A 20,000-nucleotide genomic window follows, 5' to 3' on the forward strand; every position below is an offset into this window, starting at 1 on the left:
TCATTAAAGGCAACCAAGCTTCCTTCCCAATATAAGCAAGCTTTGGAGAGGATGTTGGGATCATGCACTTGTGCTCTGTAGCTCATTGGCCTTTGTGTAGACTTTTCTGAACATTAGTACACACACTCTGGTCCAGAGTCACTTACCTGATGACATGGGAATGTTGTATTTATCAGAATGTCGTCTTCGAATGGCTCCCACGTTGGGTACGCTGGCTGGGGTGATTACTGAGGGTCCCTGGGTAATTGGAGTGACTGGGGCTGTAGGTGTAGTGGGAGTTTGAGGTAAGCTCTGCGGGGAAGTCTCCAACATGTTCTTAGACATGGTGACACTGGACACCAGATTTAGCTGACGAAGCCCAGGAAGAAGGCAGAGAAAAGACAGAGGCAATAAAGGGAGAGAAAAGTCTTTAAAAGGTTTGACAAATGAGACTGGATTCACTTCTACAGCTGTGTTTGCCACTAATAAGCTGCAAAAGGAAGCAGCCAATCTCAACTAATTACAGGATGAAATTGTATCATAAGAACTCTAATTAGAGGATGCTATTAGAGGTTATCTAATAATCTGTAGCAATGTTACTTAGGACTACCTTCTAGTCCTACAAGACTTGACTGCAACTATGTATCCCTGCAAAAGAATCTTGCCGCTTATTACTGTCAGGCCCTATTGTTGAGCAGGTCAATCTCCCGCTGAAGCCACAACAAGACCACAGATGGGTGTCTTTGCGGTAGACAACCAAGACTTAAAATAAGTTGCTGTTGTGATGCGGCTGGATTTCCTTCCCCTAGTCCCAAATCTCAACTGAGAGGCTCCAGCCAGCTGGAAAATTTTACACTGACCTTTAGTCTCCTTGCTAATTTGGTGGAATGGTAATGACATTACTACATATTCAAACAAAATTGTCTTAATTGCAAATTAGCCGGAGGAGGCTGAAAATTTTCAAATTAAATCTGATTGGAGATGGAGAGAGGGAAATGGAATTTCTTCACTAACAATCATTTGTGGCATGTGTTAACAAATATAATGAAATGTCAAGTTTGCCAATTCCTCTGGAAGTATCATTTTCAATTTATGATTACAGTGTCACTTATGGCTGATGTACCCTGGAAAGAGGGTGTCAGGATAAGGGGGGGAGGGAAGAAGGTGAGAATGTATGCAAGCTCTTTAACAGTGTGCCCTTCATTACTCTCCTCAGCAAGAAAGGCCCTGTTCCTATTATCAAAAATGCATATTAACTCTGTCATATTTACCATACATCTTTTGTCATAAACAGGCATCCAATTAGCAAAATGCATACCCGGGGCAGCAGCACCCAAAATGAGCACTGTGTTATACTCCGGTGATGCTCATCAAAAAAATCTATAGCCATTTTCACAGCAGACTGTGCTTTGCTTAAACTGAGCAAGGTGGGTTCTGTTAATTGTTCCACTTCTACCTGGAGTACAGTACAAAGGACCCAACTGGCAGGGAGGCTCCCCTGTGCTTCAAGCCCCACCAAAAAGAATGGGAGCTGTGCAAGGACACCAGTGGGCTGTGCCCAAAGTGACTACACCGAGATAATTTGCCTTTTGTTCCTAATTTAACAAACACCTGCCTTTTCAACTCCCAAACACACTTCTTAAGATAAACCTCTTTTTAGTGGTGTAACAGCATTGATTGATCTTTCTTTGTGGATTTGTTTTACACATTTTAGTCAGTAGAGAGATTTGTTAGGGAAACAAAAATTAACATATGCTAGCTAATTGTTCTTCTTTCTTGGGCAGCAGCCAGAAGTAGCGCATTAATAGGAGAACAATGATGGGAACCCGGAAGGCATCCACAAGTTCATCTGTTCTCCCATAAGCCACAAAATGTTATTCTCTGTTAAGTACATATGGGGGGGGGGGAGAGAAAAAAGTAAGACAATGCTGCTAAATGCTGCATTCGCTATGTTTGTGAGCATTTAAGCTTGCCTATGAGGTTCAACACTCTCTTTTAAGTCTCCTAGAAGCACGTGCCACTGGTAAGCACTGTCTTAACTGGTGCTGTTGCAAGAAACTATGAACTGAAAGGTCAACATCTCCTCTCAATTATCAATATTCCTTACCCTCTGATGTACACTAGTTGCTTCAGGAATAATTTTCTTTAGATACCTGTAAACATTTAAATGCACACTCCACCGATCTCCTCAACCATACCTCTCAACCTACTGCAATAACAAGAAACAGGTAAAGTTCTACCTGAACACTTTACCTGGGCAGAGTGCGCAGGTTATAGATGTACTGAAAATGTGTCGAAAGGTCTAGAAATGCTCAGGTCAGTCTGTATGCCCGCCGCTCTGTTTACAATGTTACGGCAACTTATTCTACTAGCGAGCAATAATAAGCGTAACATGTTTGTGGGCATGCAATCGTGAGCTGATAAAATAGAATTTATTATTAACTAAAGAAAGGCATGTAAAACCTAGGACGAGCACTTGGGCACCTCAGCTCATCTGAATATATTCAAGGTTGGGTGAAACTCATTATTCAGGACTCGCAGCCTTGATAACTTTGATTTTCATCCATCCATAGCATGGCCAAAAGGTACCATTTAATGAAGTACCATTCAGAGAGTAAATGGGGTCATATAATAGACAGTACGGTTGCACCTTGTGTTCATGTACTGATAGCTGTTAAGGGTACAGTGATGAACCAACAGAGCTCATTTCTCCTTGGTAATAAATTCATGCTATTAATATTTATCAAATGTGTGGGCCGTCTCAACTGAGACACTGCACATGAGACCATAAATCTCTACTATCATATCAATTTTGAAGCTTCTTTTGTACAGTGTATAAATTTTAGGCTTTTTTTCCCCTTGTATTGACCACTCTTCTTTCAAACCAATTTGAGGCCAGTAGTATAGTTCACCACTTCAGATATCTCTGGTTCCAAAGGGAACTTTAAACTGTGGTTTCATTTTAAATCGCTCATCTAAGATTCTGTATTAATTGCCCACCATCAAACGCAATTAGCAATTCTTTCATGTGTGGTTTATGTAATGTAATACTTCAATTACATTATTCATTCAGGTTCTGTTTTGGATTATAGGCTGAAAATTCTTTATTAGTGTAGATGTAACCATGCTGCTGGAGTTTTAAAAAATTTACTGATTGAATAATTAATTGGAAAAGAACAAGCTGCAGATTCCTGATGGATTTATGAGACAATTATTCTGTCATGTGATTATCTACATTATACTATAGAAAGCAATGAGGGGAAAAAATCATATTGAAATGAGACAGTCACAACAGTAAAGACAGAATATTCCCAAAATTTGGATTGACTTCAGCTCATTTGGGGTTAAAATAATTAGGTAATGCAAAGGCATCCTCTAAAGTATTTTCTACAGGGTTTGAAAACATTTGGAATCCAAGTGGAGATAATGTCAAAAATGACCTTTATGGAAATTCAGAAGCAAAAATATTTAAGTTGTGTACACAGCAGATGCTAAAATCAAAAGTTTTGTAGAAGGTACAAAACAATTCAAAGTGGAAAATAATCAGAAATAAAAGCATAAAGTTTTGTTAAGAATCTCATACACAAAAATGCTCCTGCTCTTGAGCTGTGGGGGCGGGAGAGGTTTACAAAAGCCAACCTTTTTTTAATTCACTGTCTGGTTATAAAGTGTGCTCTCAAACAACAATCTTATTTGAACTACCCAGCACCAGAAGCACAATAGCCAGCACATTATTCCCTTTCACGTCATCACTGAGACTGCATGACACACAAATGTGCTTTTATCATTACTTGTTTTCACCTAATTTCCTGAATTTGGGAGACCCACACCTTTCATCTTTTACCCCCGAGTGTCCTTATGAAACAAGGTGTGTAACCTTGTCATACAATTGTGCAAAAATGCATATGGAATGCACACTTTTTTAAAAATTGCCATCTACAAAAAGATACCACATCTCCTTCTGTTAGTTTTCTATTCCAAGCACTGATTGCATGTCTAAGTGTGGAATGGAACGGACTGTGGCCTTCCTTGTGTCAGAGCTAAGCAAAGATTCCGCCAATTCGTAACACTAATTTCCTTGCTACAACTCAAAGCAAATATGTTAGAAAGAGCAAAGTCTTTTACAATTTCTATTTTCAACGAGAGACATCACTAACCAAAATGCATGTTTCTGTTTACCCTTTGACTGATCTACACACTGAGTTACCCATCTAACTTTTCCCCTTTTCTGCTACCAAGTCCACCAAGTTTTTTTTTTTCAAAATAGCTTTCCTTTTAATATCTGTAAGCCTATCTCAGAGAAGAGATTCTTTCTAGCTTCAGCAGCAAGGCAGTGATTTGTGCACTTATAGGTGTACTTTGTTTAGTGTCACCTATGGCGCAGATTGGATAGATTTTGTAAAAGATAGCATTACTTTTAAAGAAACATACAATTTGACAAGCTATTGCATTTTTACCTTCATTTTATTGCCATATTTTTCATCACTACTCATTGTTTTCCAACTGTCCCTAAATTGTTCATTTTCTTCGTCTTGTTACATTCACGGGCCTATTTACTGTTTATAAAGCAATATGCACTTACAGGTTTTGGAGATGGCTTGGGCTCCGAGGGTCGCATGTGCAAGTGGGTCATCATTGCCTGGAGACGTTCACGTTCTTTAGAAAGCTGTTAAAGAAAGAGTGAGATCAGAAGCATTTTAGAAATGACTAATACTGCTATTTTATTTCAGTGATACATCGTATCATTGGAGACTGTCGTAGGGTAATGGTTCCTGCATATCAAATCCTATGCCAGTGGAAAACTTCTGCACAAAGAAAGACAATTTTGGCTCTTCTGGGGGTCACTGGTGGGGAGCCCCGTATAAAGCTTTTGTTATGTTTAAAAGGTCAGGGAAAAAACAAATAATACTTCATCTTTTTGTCAATAAGAGAATTGAGGTCACCATTGTCTCGACAGTAACAAGTTACTGGGACCATAAATTAGATGGCCCATGGTGTCTCTTTAAAGCCCTGTGGACACTGTTAGTAATGGACTAGTGCCAACAACTGTGAAGGGGTGAAGGGTCCTCAAAGCACAGTGCCTGCCAGGATTGTCTGCACACTTCATCCACTCCCACTGAGGTCCAGTTAGTGCCCCCTGCAATCTGCCATCATCAATCTAATTCAATAGAGTGACAGGGACCAGGCAGTGTGAAATGCTGAACTCTGCCTCTAAGCCGACATCTATACTACACTGGGTCTCATTACAAGCGATGGACCTTACTTTTCTATCAGTCACACAAAGGGGAGGGGGGGAACAACTCATAATTGGTCACCCTGCAAGCAGAAACTCCTTTCGGCCCTTTCATGTTACACCACAGCCTTTGTCGATGGTAAACAGCTCTTTAAGAAACGCTTCAACATGCTTCAGAAAACATATCTACTGAACTCTTTTTTGTTTTTATTATAACCAATTCCCAACTGATTTTTCAGAGCACTCAACAGAACAACATTTGTAGTTGCAGATACAGTGCTGACGTCCAATTAGCTGGAAATAAATTATCATGCAAGTTAAAAAGCACAAAAAAGGTATAATGCACAAAGAAAATGAAGACCTTAAAAGCAGTATTCTAGGAATACTTAAATATAGGTTATTTAAATACCTATAGAACAATTAATATGCATATAGAAATCAATGTTTAAAGCTTAATCTTTACAGCTTGCTATCCAGCCAAGTGCACTGAAATGTGTGTTTGTGTTTTCTGTTGGACTTAGCATTTGTTTAGATTTATAGCCCACCTTATCTCAAAAACATGGGATGGGTAAAACAAACCAGAATAAAGTTTGACTGAATTTAATTTTGACTTAACTCAGAGCCCCCAGGGTCAGTTCAAACAGACAGGCATTGCAATGTTCCCTAAAATGTTCAGGCTCTGATTTTTGGGAGACTGTGGTAAGGGAGAGCTCCAGAACTGGGGACAGCCACTGAGAATGCTACGACAATGGATTCCAAACCTTTTCAACTGGGAGCTCCTCTGACCTACTAGGCCAGAAGTCTCCAAACATTTTGGCTGCATCAAATACCTAGCATGGTGTTGAGGGCCGGAAAAAAATTTAAATATTAAATTTAAATAAATAAATGGAACTTAGATGAGTGAATAAATAAATGAATGGGCTCATTCATTCAACCTCTCTGACCCTCAGAACACCCTCCAGACACAATCAGAGTACAATTCTAGTCATGTTCAGTTGAGTGGGCCAGAGGCTTTCAGGAGACAAGAGGTTGGCCGCGGGCCGGATAGAGGCCTGCTGCGGGCCGCACCTGGCCCCTAGGCCAGGGTTTGGAGACCCCTGTACTAGGCCACTGGCTGTGGCTCCCCATTACGGCTACAATTCTATACATTGTACAGGGCTGCAGACTTTTCACGAGCATTCCGCGGCTCCCCCAGTTGGTTTCCACAGGTCCTCGGGGAGCCATTGCTCACAATTTGAAAACCACTGCTCTATGCCTTTGATGTCTACAGGAACAGAATCTGGATGTGGCCAGGTGAGCCACTAGCTGAAGGCTCACCTGGTTGGTCCCATTTACCCTAGTACCTAGTGGTCACAGGCATGGCTATAGTCAAAGCTGGGCTCTGTCTGAGGGTTTATAATAGCCTGGAGCTGGCACTGGCTGTATGGCCACATAAATGACATAGTTAGAAGTGCATTCTTGGTAGATCAATTGTACTGAGAGGTGGACTTGAAAAGGCAGATTACACCTATGCAGACTACTGTGTTTATTTGATCGGTAATACACAGGAAATAAAATACTGGACATAATTTTACCAGCACATCTTTAATTAAAAACATACCTGAGTCAGGATTGAAGATGCTGTCTGTCTGGATATGTGGCAACTTGACTTCCTGCCCAAACCTAGTGACATTAGCATAGGCGTAACTAGGGTGGGGCTTCAGGGGTACCTGCCCTGGACACTATGCCAAGAGTGGGGCACATGACTGCCCCTCAGTTTCTACCCTAGTTATGGAAGAGGCACTAGCAGTTTTGCACCCCATCCTTCTCCTTCTTCCATAGGAGAAGGAAGAGGAACTCGGAAGCGATGTGATGTCATGTGCCATTGTGATGTCACTGCCCTGGGCCTTGGGGCAGTGTGTTACGCCCCTGGACGTTTGAGCCCTTGCCTGTGATACTGTTCACACCATTCGACTCTCACTCGGCTACACAACCTGGAACTGACTCCCTTTCCCTGCTGCAGTGACAGGTAGCAGTCATCTCTTTCCCTTACAAACTATAGAATTTATACTTCAGATGACTGAGGAATGAGCTTCATGACTCATGCAATCCATCATCTGCTAGGAGCCTGCTGGAATGGGCACGGCAGATCTGCTGACAGTCCTAAATCCCTCTGCCATGGAGATAAACAAAACACATGAGTCTCTGGGTGAAGTCCAAACTGCAGCCTGGACTGGCGCAAGTCCTTTGCACCGGCATGGGAGGGCTGCAAATGTGCTGTTAAGCACATTTGCTCCTCTGTGGAAGTAAGCTGGGCCAGTGCAGGAATGCATGCCAGCCTGCGAAGGCTGCATCCAGCCTTCACAGTGACAGGGGAAGCTAAGTTTGCGCCGGCCTTTCCAGGCCAGCGTGGGAGTCTGGGGGGTGTAAAGAGGAGGCGTATAAGGGCAGGGAAGGGTGGGTGGTGGGCATTCTCGGGGCTGGGGGGAGCAGGAGGTGGGGACAGGATCTGGCAATTATGGATCCTAGACCTGTTCCCAGGCGGTGCAGAGCAGGTCCTGGCTGCTCCATTCTGCGCCACCTTGTCAAGTTTCCCCTTGCATCAGGCCAATTCTCAGACAGCCCCAAACTTGCGCTGAATGCAGCGCAGGTCTGCTGGTTTTGGTCCAATCCAGAGCAAGTTAGGATTGGGCCCTTAACCATCTCTAGAATACATGGAACTGGAAGGTGAAATGGGAGGAAGATGTGAGAGACTTCTGTGTATCCAAGTTTGATAGTGTGAGATAATGGGTATATGCACTCTTGCATGTGAACCGTTATGTGTTCATGATGTATGGGGGGACAGCAAAGAATTAGTTACATAAGTGTTGTAGTAAGAAATGTTTGGGCTTATTGGCCGCAGTCTGCGAAGATTTTTTACTTCCTAAAGTTTCACCCACACCCATGGTTGTGGGCGAAACATAAGGAAATAAAAATTTTCACAGCCCATGGCCAATAAGCCCAAACATTTCTTACTACAACATTAAAATAACGGACATGAAAGCCTTAGATGATATGACAATTACTTATGTATTATGAACTTATGTATGACAATATGACAATTACTTATGTATTATGAACTTATGTATTATGAACTTATGAAGAATGAAGTTGCAGATCTCTTGACTAAGGTATGCAACTTGTCCCTCAAAACGGCCATGGTGCCAGAAGATTGGAGGATAGCAAATGTCACGCCTATTATTAAAAAGGGAAAGAGGGGGGACCCGGGAAACTATAGGCCGGTCAGCCTAACATCCATACCGGGTAAGATGGTGGAATGCCTAATCAAAGATAGGATCTCAAAACACATAGACGAACAGGCCTTGCTGAGGGAGAGTCAGCATGGCTTCTGTAAGGGTAAGTCTTGCCTCACGAACCTTATAGAATTCTTTGAAAAGGTCAACAGGCATGTGGATGCGGGAGAACCCGTGGACATTATATATCTGGACTTTCAGAAGGCGTTTGACACGGTCCCTCACCAAAGGCTACTGAAAAAACTCCACAGTCAGGGAATTAGAGGACAGGTCCTCTCGTGGATTGAGAACTGGTTGGAGGCCAGGAAGCAGAGAGTGGGTGTCAATGGGAAATTTTCACAATGGAGAGAGGTGAAAAGCGGTGTGCCCCAAGGATCTGTGCTGGGACCGGTGCTTTTCAACCTCTTCATAAATGACCTGGAGACAGGGTTGAGCAGTGAAGTGGCTAAGTTTGCAGATGACACCAAACTTTTCCGAGTGGTAAAGACCAGAAGTGATTGTGAGGAACTCCAGAAAGATCTCTCCAGACTGGCAGAATGGGCAGCAAAATGGCAGATGCGCTTCAATGTCAGTAAGTGTAAAGTCATGCACATTGGGGCAAAAAATCAAAACTTTAGATATAGGCTGATGGGTTCTGAGCTGTCTGTGACAGATCAGGAGAGAGATCTTGGGGTGGTGGTGGACAGGTCGATGATAGTGTCGACCCAATGTGCGGCGGCAGTGAAGAAGGCCAATTCTATGCTTGGGATCATTAGGAAGGGTATTGAGAACAAAACGGCTAATATTATAATGCCATTGTAAAAATCTATGGTAAGGCCACACCTGGAGTATTGTGTCCAGTTCTGGTCGCTGCATCTCAAAAAAGACATAGTGGAAATGGAAAAGGTGCAAAAGAGAGCGACTAAGATGATTACGGGGCTGGGGCACCTTCCTTATGAGGAAAGGCTACAGCATTTGGGCCTCTTCAGCCTAGAAAAGAGACGCTTGAGGGGGGACATGATTGAGACATACAAAATTATGCAGAGAATGGACAGAGTGGATAGGGAGATGCTCTTTACACTCTCACATAATACCAGAACCAGGGGACATCCACTAAAATTGAGTGTTGGGCGGGTTAGGACAGACAAAAGAAAATATTTCTTTACTCAGCGTGTGGTCGGTCTGTGGAACTCCTTGCCACAGGATGTGGTGCTGGCGTCTAGCCTAGACGCCTTTAAAAGGGGATTGGACAAGTTTCTGGAGGAAAAATCCATTATGGGGTACAAGCCATGATGTGTATGCGCAACCTCCTGATTTTAGAAATGGGTTATGTCAGAATGCCAGATGCAGGGGAGGGCACCAGGATGAGGTCTCTTGTTATCTGGTGTGCTCCCTGGGGCATTTGGTGGGCCGCTGTGAGATACAGGAAGCTGGACTAGATGGGCCTATGGCCTGATCCAGTGGGGCTGTTCTTATGTTCTTATTTGAGAAAGATAGGCAAGATATGGAACATGGCTTCTAACCCAGTATGACACAAGGTGAGGAGGAGTATATACTGATTCTGAAATGCACAGATGTGTTTTCATTCTGTCCTGAAAAGGAAAGAGGGAGTAGAAGAGCACATGCTTTGCCTGCAGAAGGATCTAGGTTTGATCCTGGCATCTTTAAGTAGGGCTGAGAAAGATCCCTGACTGAAATTCTGGAGAGCCACTGTCAGCATAGAACAGTAGTTCCCAAACTGTGCACTGTGGCACTTTCAGTACCACCGTAAATTCACAGGGGCACCATGGGATGTCCCCAGCAGCCCCTTCTTCCTGGCTCTCCTAGGCATGGCCATTTTGGAATGTGCGATCCAAGATGGCAGTGCCTGGGACAGCTGGGAAGAAGAGGCTGCCACAAAAGAAGGGCACCATGACCACGGTACATTTGGAAACTGCTGGCATAGACAATACTATGCTAGATGGACCAATGGCCTGACTCACTGTTAGGCAGCCAGTGCTCCTGCCTTTCCCCTCAAAGGACAACAAGCAACATGTAAAAAATCCCCAGTGTGAACAGTGCCTGATCTCAAAATAACAAAAGCATTAAAACTTCGAAGGTTATCTTGATTGGAAAAATCAGAGCACAAAAATGTTAGACCCTTCAAACACATTCACAGTGTATCTAACAATAAAAAGCAGAATATTTCCTCAAGAAAGTTAAATCCAGAAGGTGAATATTTTCTCAAACCTGTATTTCTAATTGCTGAACCACCTGCATTTGCACCCGACACTGGGCAGTGCTTCTGTCATCCAACGCATGTTCATTATTAAGGTGCCTAGTTAAAAAAAAAAAAGCAATAAGAAAAGCACAACATTAGGAGGATGTTGGTAACCTTTGGAATCCCACTGTGTTTGATCTGCAATCAGAGGTTTCATTAATGGCAAAAGGGAGTTTTTGTCTACCAAAATAGCAGTCATATGAAATCTAAGTCAAAGGAACAAACCTGAGCATTACCCCACAAAACAGGACTGGACTTGCACCCTGTGACCAAAAACCACTGAGCTACAGGCAGCAGCAGAAGTGTCACTGGAGCTGTGCAAAGTGTTACTAAGGGCTGTGTAAAGAAGGTGCCTAGGACTCTAAAAGCCCAATTCTGTTGGACTCATTATAACAGGGGAACAGAGTTCAGCTGTCATAACAGGTCATATGGCAGCACACATAGTGTGCCACCACTATGGTAGCCATTTTGGACCAACTGCTGCAAATAGCGGTTACTGCAGTCGCCTGCTGCTGCAGCCGACAGCCTGTTTTGGAGCAGGTAAGCCAGTGTGTGTGTGTGTTGGGAGGGGTGGATCACGGGCAGGGAAGTGGAGGAACCAGGTATTCTGGAGGAGGAACCGGGACAGGAAGGAAGGGGTGGATCCAGCGGCAATGGTGCACACTGGATCTTATCCCCTCACCACCTTTTTCCTCCTTGGACCTACATCACCAAAATAGGTGGCGTAGGTCTGAGGAGACCCATCGGTGGCCTGATGGCTTATGCAGAGGCAAGTAAAAAATATTTACCTTTGTGCCCCCGTCCCTGTCCCCCCTTCCTCCAGGATGCAGCACATGCTTTTTGGGCATGGCTGCATTGATGCTGGTGGCCAGGGTAGGACTGGGGTCCAAGTCTTGATAGCGTGACAAGCCCAAAAAAGACACCTACAAAGGAGTACAGGGGAGCAATAGCGGTAAGAAGGAGCCCATAGTTCATTTGTAACTGCTCATTCCTCTCTCATCTCACACTAGCACTGTGGAGCTACAAGACACATAAATAAGAGTTCCATGCAATCATGCAATAATTTAATCCCTATCTCATTATGAAATTAAATGACAGGCCTTGCTCACTGCTACCTTCAAGTATGTCTGAAGCTATAAATACTTTCTGCCACTTCCTGCAACCGTTGAAACCTTCCTGTCACCCAAGAAGCATCTTCAGGGTTATACAGCACAGGGGTGTGTACCCTCTGATGTTTGGAGAATGCTAGTCCTTTTATATAAAGAATAATTATAAAATAACTATAATCATAATTTCCACACCTTATCCTAGTGCATTTCTCCTTAATGCTTCAAAATTTGTCAAAACTGTCTATTAAATGAACAGTGCAAAGCAAAGGATACTGAAAAATGAGTTTTATGTTCTTGGATTCCTTTATAAAAATATGAGAGAGAGAGAGAGCAAGAGAGAGCAAGCACAGTAGCATTCCAGCAAGGGGGGAGGCACAGCACTTTGTAGGCGCCTCATCTTCGGAGCCATTCCGGGTGACAACGGGAAGGCATTGAGGCATCTGCAAAATTTAGTATTGTGTCCCCCCTCTGGGAATGCTACTGATGGGGATAGAGAAATCTGTTTTTGAACAAATCTGAAATTACCAAAGAGTATATTTAGTGATTCCTATTTTTCTAAGGACCCTGATCATTTGGACAGGTCTGCTCAGATAGTAGTGGCATAGCTAAGGAGGTGCAGAGGGTAGCAGTTGCACTGGGCAACAAGTTTTAGGGGGGCAACAAACTGAGCTTGACACTAGTGGCCAAAATTGTGAAAACCTTGGTATGTACGAATAATACCATCATGTTATATATCATTGGAAAGTTATTTTAATGGAGAATGCAATGAAACAAACCACATTGGAATATCTGTATTCTATCAAAAATTATGGTCCATTAACCAGAAGATAAAAACACAACTGCCTTATGGAAGAAAAAGTGAATTTCTTTAACTCAAAACCGATCTATGGGACTAATTGTTCTGAGAGCCAATGAGATGAGATGTTGAACAATGAGACGTGAGAACAATAAGATGCTGTTGTTATGATACCGCATGGAACCAATAAGGTGTTCATATGAGTCAGTTCTCGTTTCCATGTATCATAAAACGATTACCCCAATTAACTGGGTAAAGAGGCACTTTTTCAAGTGGTGCTCCTCATAAGTAGGGGGAGAATATCCATTCCTCTTCACCCCAGCACAGTGTCTCTAACCAATAAGGGGCACGTTTTTTATTTATTTACATAATTAAATTCAATTATGAATTCACAAATTCATATACCATGTTCCTCTTAATTCTTTCCCTGATACATTGAGATTCATTCCTTGGAGGAGTATTGAGTCAAGAGTCATACTATTTTAAGATTTCTTCCTGGAAAGTCCTATTTCCACAGGATTCTGATTTTTAAAGACCCTCAAGTGGCTTTGCCTATAAATGGAAAAAAAGCAATTTAAACTCAAAAAAAGGTGTTGGGTTGTTTCTTCAAGTGGGTGAGTAAAATAACAACTCATTTCCAGAAGCAGGTGCAATGCTTCAGGAACCACCATCTGTGTAAAACAGTTCAAGTTTTTTCTTTTTCTTTTGGTTAATCATGGCCTAATGACTGATCTTGAAATTATAGTAAACAGATAGAAAGTTAATTGATGTATTAATTTGCTGTGTGACACATCACAGAATTCTGGTCTGCATTTTACAGATATTTTTAAACTCTGCCTGTGATTTATTATTGCAATTAAGATTTTTAGCAGTTTGGGAGGGCTAATTTGATACCAATCTAAATTATTCACAGATTTCCAAACAAATATGACAGGGTAGTTTTGAATATAAAAAATATTGGGATTCATTTTTAGGTGAAAATAGGTAAAACATACAGATGATGACCGACTGACAATGCATGTAACTACTATAACACTACTATTGTAACTACTTTTGCCCTAACTTGATAGGTAACTACTATTGCCCTAACATGATATTTTGTATGCCCCTATGGATTTTGAACATGTGCAATATATGATGCAATTATAAATATGTACCTGACATAAATAAGAACCAGATGGAGTTATCTTTATCCCTACTCAAAGCCCAATCCTAAGCTGCCCGGAGCTGCGGGATCCAGCAGCTCCACAAAGGGCTCCCACTGGATCCAGAGCTTCCTGTGCTACCGCAGGAGGCTCCTCGGGAGAAGGGGACGTTCGTCCCCTTCCCCCAAGTAAGGGAAGCAGTCCTGCAATAGGACTACTCACTTTAGCAGCAACTGTTTGGTTGCCACTAAAGTGAAGGCGCGCATGTAGGGCGAGCAGCCCTACCCCAGCGCCCTGGATCCTGCGGAGCTGGCTCCATGGACTTGCCTCTACCCCAACCCCGGGAATGCCCCCGACCATGCCTCCCCCCTCCACGGAACACCTCCCCCACGCTCCCGGGAATGCCCCTACTCCCCGTTCCACAGCCCGGCAGTCGCAGGCACCGCTGAGCTGGGAAATGCAGGCACCCATCAGCAGGAGCCCGGCAGTAAGCCCCGCAAACATGCCTTACGGCACATTTGCAACTGTGGTTTGTGCCACGGAGGCGCAGCATGGACCACAGGATTGGGCTCTCAGTGTCTACAAGATAGTATTAGCAAAGCAAATTACAAAAAAAAAATATACACTCAGTGCCCTAAAATAATTCCTATACCAGAACGATGCTAGAGCCAAGTATAATGTTTTGCAAAAGGGAAAGACAATGCAGATGATTCATACAATTATGTACTAATAGAATTCATTCACATGTATTTCTTTCAGATTCCACAGTATCAGTGACTGCCCACAAACCTCTTAGTACAATCACACTCACCAGTGAATAGTTTTAAAGCCTTATTGGTGAAGCTGGTTCTAAAGGTTATTACAGCTATAGCAGTAGTTCTCAAACTGGTGGGTTGTGACCCACCTGTTAGTGTAATGCTTCCCCTGTCCCTTTAAGAGGTTGGGGAAGGGGAGGGAGGCAGCTATGTGATCCCCAGGATCGTGATGCTAAGGGGGGCGAGGGGGGTGCTTGTGACTTACTTGGCATGGTGTAGGGCTGCATCAGGCTGCAGGAGGTATGGGGAGCCCTGCGTAGCGCTCCAGTGATCCCTGAGGCTTGGATCCTGCAATCGAAGCAGGTGCAAAGCACCTCCTGCAAAACGGAAGTGCTTTGTGCCCACTTCTATTGCAGGTTCCAAGCCTCGGGGAGCGCTGCGGAGGGCTGTACAGGGCTTCCCACACCTCCTGCAGCCTGATGCAGCCCTATACCATGCCAAGTAAGTCACAAGCACCCCCCTTGCCCCTTTAGCAGCGTGATCCTGGGGATCGAGTTGCTGCCCTAGCCCCTCCGCCACAAGAACTTACTTAGGGAGTAAAGCTCCCTCAAAGTTTTAGAAACCCTGAGCTATAGCATATTATTTTATACCAGCCTTTGGCATTTGTTAGATACTACATTGACATCCAATGTGATGCTGTGGATTGTGTGTTGGACTGGGGAGATTTGGGCTGAAGTCCCTACTCACCCATGACATTCACTGGGAGATACTGAGGCACTACTTCCAATGGGCAACCCAATACTAACCAAAGTTCAGCGCTACCTGTGTAGCCATCGCTGCTTCCAGTTCAGGAATAGAGGCTGCTAGACATTCATCCCCTTCCCTCAGGTAAACCCTAGGAATTGCTATAGGGTCACTCCAGCTCACACCAACAGAATCACTGATACAAGTTTGAGCTGCCCTGTGTCGGGAAATGAGGCCCAGGAAAGGGGATAGGATACTGTGGTAGCCACTGGCACTGTTCCCTTCTGAGCCCAATCCACCTCCTCTCTGCCTCCATTCTGCCCTCCCTACTCTTCCGCCAGCCCACCAAATGCTTCCCTGCTCCAGCAGGCACTGGTCCCCAACCAGAGCCAGTAGGCCAACAGAGGCATGTTTGCTGGTGCCAAGATCCTCCACACTGCTGCAACATGCCGTATGGTACATACACAACAGGGTGTGTACCCATTCCTCCAATGGTAAATGGCTTGGGATTGTGCTGCAACCGTACCATACAAGACTGCTGTGAGGATAAAATGAAGAACCATATATTCCTGCCTTGAGCTCCTTAGAGCAGCCATTTTCAAACACTGTGCCATGGCCGAGGCAGTTTAGGGGATTTATTCGTAGGGCCATTGGGGGACGTGAGCCTGCCACCGGCAATGCTGTGTGTCTTGTCAATTGTCCAAAAACTCAAGGTGTGCCTTGACAATTTTAGCACCTTGTCAGTGTGCCATGAGACCAAAAAGATTGAAAATTCCTGCCTTAAAGGAAGAGAAAAACACACACACACCAACAATAGAAGAAAACCATTTTTTATAGGAACAGAAAAAAAAGCTGCACAGTTTGATATTGCTTCTGATGCAGTTTGAAAACAGTTTGTTATCAAGGGGAAAATTTATGTGCACTTAAAGCTTGCTTGGAAAAGGTGCTCTGTACCATGGATGTTTTTTTCAACCAATTATTATAACAGTTTTATCTGGTCAGCTACTTTTTTGTCCTTTGATGCTTTGTTATAGCTATTTTTGATCCTCTGTTGATGGTGTGGGGGGTTCTGGGACATGACTGACTCCACCTGTCTTCCCACACTGGGTATTTCAGGCAGGCATAATGGCTGAAATCGATATGTGCTCTCAAATGGTGCCTGCTTAGTAGTTGTAAGGTAGTTGCTCCCAATGTTTCAGAGCCTGTGGACTACTGAGGCAAAAATTAGAATCGATGTGGACCATGTAGGCAACCCCCACCCCCTGCACACAAAAAATGCAATTAAATTTGGTAGTCCTTGGAGGAGTGCTTGGTGAGATACTGGCAGTGCCGGCTGCGGGCATCCTCTGCCCTCTCTGGTGGTTCATGGGGAAGCATATTGCTGAGCGACGACTCTCCCCACAGGCTACCAGAGAGGGTGGAGAACTGACTGCCCACAGCTGCAGCTGACACTTCAGTGTTGCTGGAAGTGATCAATGCTGGAAGTGATGGAAAGCAAATATTTTTTTCCTGAGACCTCTGAGGGTCTTTGTAGATCACGTGGACCACAGGTTGGGGACCATTGCTGGGGACCAAGAATGCTATCGGTTCAGTCCCTCTTTAGGCCCCTGGTTACTTGCCTGGAAGCATTTTGCCATATAAATCACATCAGAATGGACTCAAAGTTAGAAAGGCAGAGAGGTAAGCAGCAGAATAGCTTATGTTGGCTCTACAGCTGGGAGGAACCTGCAGGGCTAGGAGCATCTTGCCAATGTTATGTGGGGTGTACTAAAAGTCAGGAAGTAGTGTAGCAGAGAGGCTGCAATGTGGAAAATAACACCTCTTTTTGGCAGATTTCGGATCTTGACACAAATAGAACCAGTTTTCCAGGGTTTAAAATATTGCTATTAATATGGCTTTAAAAATATTTGTGAAAACACTCACTGCACGGGTAGGTGGTGATAGAAATAACAGGAGTGAAATACTTCCAAACAGGTAAGGCAATAAAGGAAATAAAGAGAAGATACACTGTTATTCTTTTGTAAAAAATATCTATATTGGCATGACACCAAAAGCCACTTGCATCAATGAAAGTGGGAGCAGATTTACTTTCAAAGAAGTTTCAGTTGACGCCTACCCATCTCAATTAACCCCTGTGTAACTTGGTACACTTGTCAGTCTTTGCTCTGAAGAGTCCCAGGACTAAAATAGCAAAATGGTAGAGGTCAGAGTAGAGGTACAGTAGCAATGGTCTGTGGGGGAATTTAAACAGATCCCTGTCTGAACTGAGTTCAGCTCCAGTCAGTACTATTCTGAGCCTCAATTTAATGAGTACCAAAAAAAAAAAAAAAGTAAGACCCAAACATATTTTAGCTGGAGAGGTTCACAAACTGCATCAACTTTTCATACAAGTGACAAAAGTCTAATAGAAATCCTTGCAAAGGATTTTGTAACAAACATGGATAGTTTGAAAATTACTTTCCCCACTATTGAGAATCTGCATAATTAAATTAACAAATTTGACCCCTCCCTTTGCTGAAAGAAAAGATAATCATACCGAATATACTTATATTTACTTAATTTTAATCAATGCCATAGCAGTTATCTTTATGCTTTGAATACTCCTTAGTTCTTAATAGTCTTTAAGAAGCCCATTGATAACTAAAAGAGCCCTGTCTCCTCTTCCTGTTATACTAAAATATTGCTGTCCTGCATTGATGTTAACTAGTAATGTTGACCATTTTATATATGAGATATTCAGAAAAAAACCCTCACATGCATAGTGATTCTCAAGGTAGTGCAGCTACACATTGTCAGCAGGTATTTCTAAGTACCAAATGACAGGGATTCATTAAGAGGACAGATTGGAACAGGAAAGCCAGGGTTGTATATTGATGGTAGCTCTTCAGAGAGTTTGAGGCTACAGCGAGCCCTTGGTATCTGCCTTGAATCCATTCCAGGACCCCCACAGATCCCAAATTCCATAGATAATTAAATTGAGGAGGGGGGTGTGGTGTCACAATAACTTACTTGGCTGTGCCTAGCCCTCTGCAGGTTGCACACTGCCTCTCTGTGCCTTAGAACACTTTCTAGAGGTGACTAGAAGGCACTTCTGGTTTGCACCAGTGAACCGGAAGCGCCTTCCAGTCACATCTGGGAGGACTTCCGAGGCCCTCAAGCTGCAGGCTTGGCATCCTCAGATATTAAAATCCATGAATGCCAAGCCTGCAGATAAGGTGCACCCACTGTATACCGTACAACTGTTACTGCTAATGGCACATATACCCATGCTTTCTGTCCTGCATGGTCTCTGATCAAAATAACACTTTGAAAGAGGTGAAACTAGTTGCTAGCAATTCAACTTGTTCTGCTACAAAAGGTGGGAGTAAATTTTGCCCATTATGCTCCTGCTCCCCTGCCTTGAACAGCTTTAGAAGTTTTTTTTAAAGAGGACATGTTTACACCTCTCACAAACACCCACCATGCAGGCCCATCTTTCTTTCTTTTTTAGCTTCCTTTAAGAATGAAAATGACTAGACCAGGGGTAGACAAACATTTTGGCAGGAGAGCCACACCATCTCTCTGACACTGTGTCGGATGCCAGGAAAAAAGAATTTACATTTCAAATTTGAATAAATTTACATAAATGAATACATTAGAGACAGAACTCATATGAATGAATGAAATTTACTGAGCTTATTTATAATACACATGAGAACTATAACAAATGCATGTAGAACCACATGAGAACTATGAACTGTTTGTCACATACCTCTTGCACAGTGAAAACATACAGACCAAGCCAGAAACACATGGAAACATGAATTGTGCAGAGGTAATTGGGGGGAGTTAAAATAATGCCCAGGGAAAAGCAGAAAACACATGGAGAATATAAAAGGCCTTGCTCTAACTTGGCCTGTATCTCATGTCTGGCGGTCACAACAGACAGTTGGAGGCCAGCGCAGGTTCTGACAGGCCAGAAGCTCATTGGAGACTGGGGGCTTCCTGGGGGCTGGATTGGGGGTCACCGAGGGCCAAAAATGACCCACAGGCCAGGGTTTGCCCATCCCTGGACTAGAACAAAGGATGCTTGCACTCTGCTTAAATCAATTGCACCACTGTGCTGAATTGTGTGGGATCAGAGGATGCAATGTGGAATTCAAATAGGAATAAATGGATTTTTCTTTCCCTGTAGTGAACAACCTCACTGTATTATGTCTGCACAATTTATCATGCTACTAATACTGGATTGGGGCTAGAGCCACAGCAGAATTATGGGGGAAGAAGCTTCCATTGTTCTTTAGAAATTATTGTCTTGTGTACAGTTTAAGAACAAGACTTAAAATAATACATCAATGCCCAGGAAATACAGTATTTTTTTTAACCTTGAACAATGTTGAAATGAGTACTCTAATGAACTGATCCGATGAAATCTGTGTAGGCCCTTTTTAAAAAAATCCAGAAACCTTGCTGATCATCAGTTTGATTGCAATGGGGGGAGAAACTGAACCCAGCCCACCCCCACCACCCTCCCAAATAGCCAACTGTCTGAATGTTAGCTTTGAGCAAGGGATTCACATGTACCCCAGTTCCTGCATTAGAGAAGGAATCAGGTACACACAGAGCTGCTAGCTGTGCATACTGTTTTCCATCCAGTTAGGGATACATTTGTGCATAAGTGCCTTAGCTGGATTGGGGCACACAAATGTGTTTACATTTTAATTCCAATTCATCTCCATATATTTAAAG

General features: G+C 43.3%; 1 protein-coding gene across 13 annotated transcripts in view; it reads right to left on the minus strand.

Annotated features, from left to right (window-relative positions):
• FOXP2 (forkhead box P2) overlaps window positions 1–20,000 on the minus strand; it is a 256,701-nt gene that overhangs the window by 38,133 nt on the left and 198,568 nt on the right. For all 13 annotated transcript variants that reach the window (XM_066634058.1, XM_066634057.1, XM_066634055.1 and 10 more), the window contains 3 exons: window positions 10,693–10,780; window positions 4,562–4,645; window positions 147–348 (listed from right to left, as the gene is read on the minus strand). In XM_066634058.1, the coding sequence (XP_066490155.1) occupies window positions 147–348; window positions 4,562–4,645; window positions 10,693–10,780 (374 nt within the window). The remainder of the gene's footprint in view (window positions 1–146; window positions 349–4,561; window positions 4,646–10,692; window positions 10,781–20,000) is intronic.

The sequence above is a fragment of the Tiliqua scincoides genome, chromosome 7 (genome assembly GCF_035046505.1).
Source record: "Tiliqua scincoides isolate rTilSci1 chromosome 7, rTilSci1.hap2, whole genome shotgun sequence".
NCBI lineage: Eukaryota > Metazoa > Chordata > Lepidosauria > Squamata > Scincidae > Tiliqua > Tiliqua scincoides.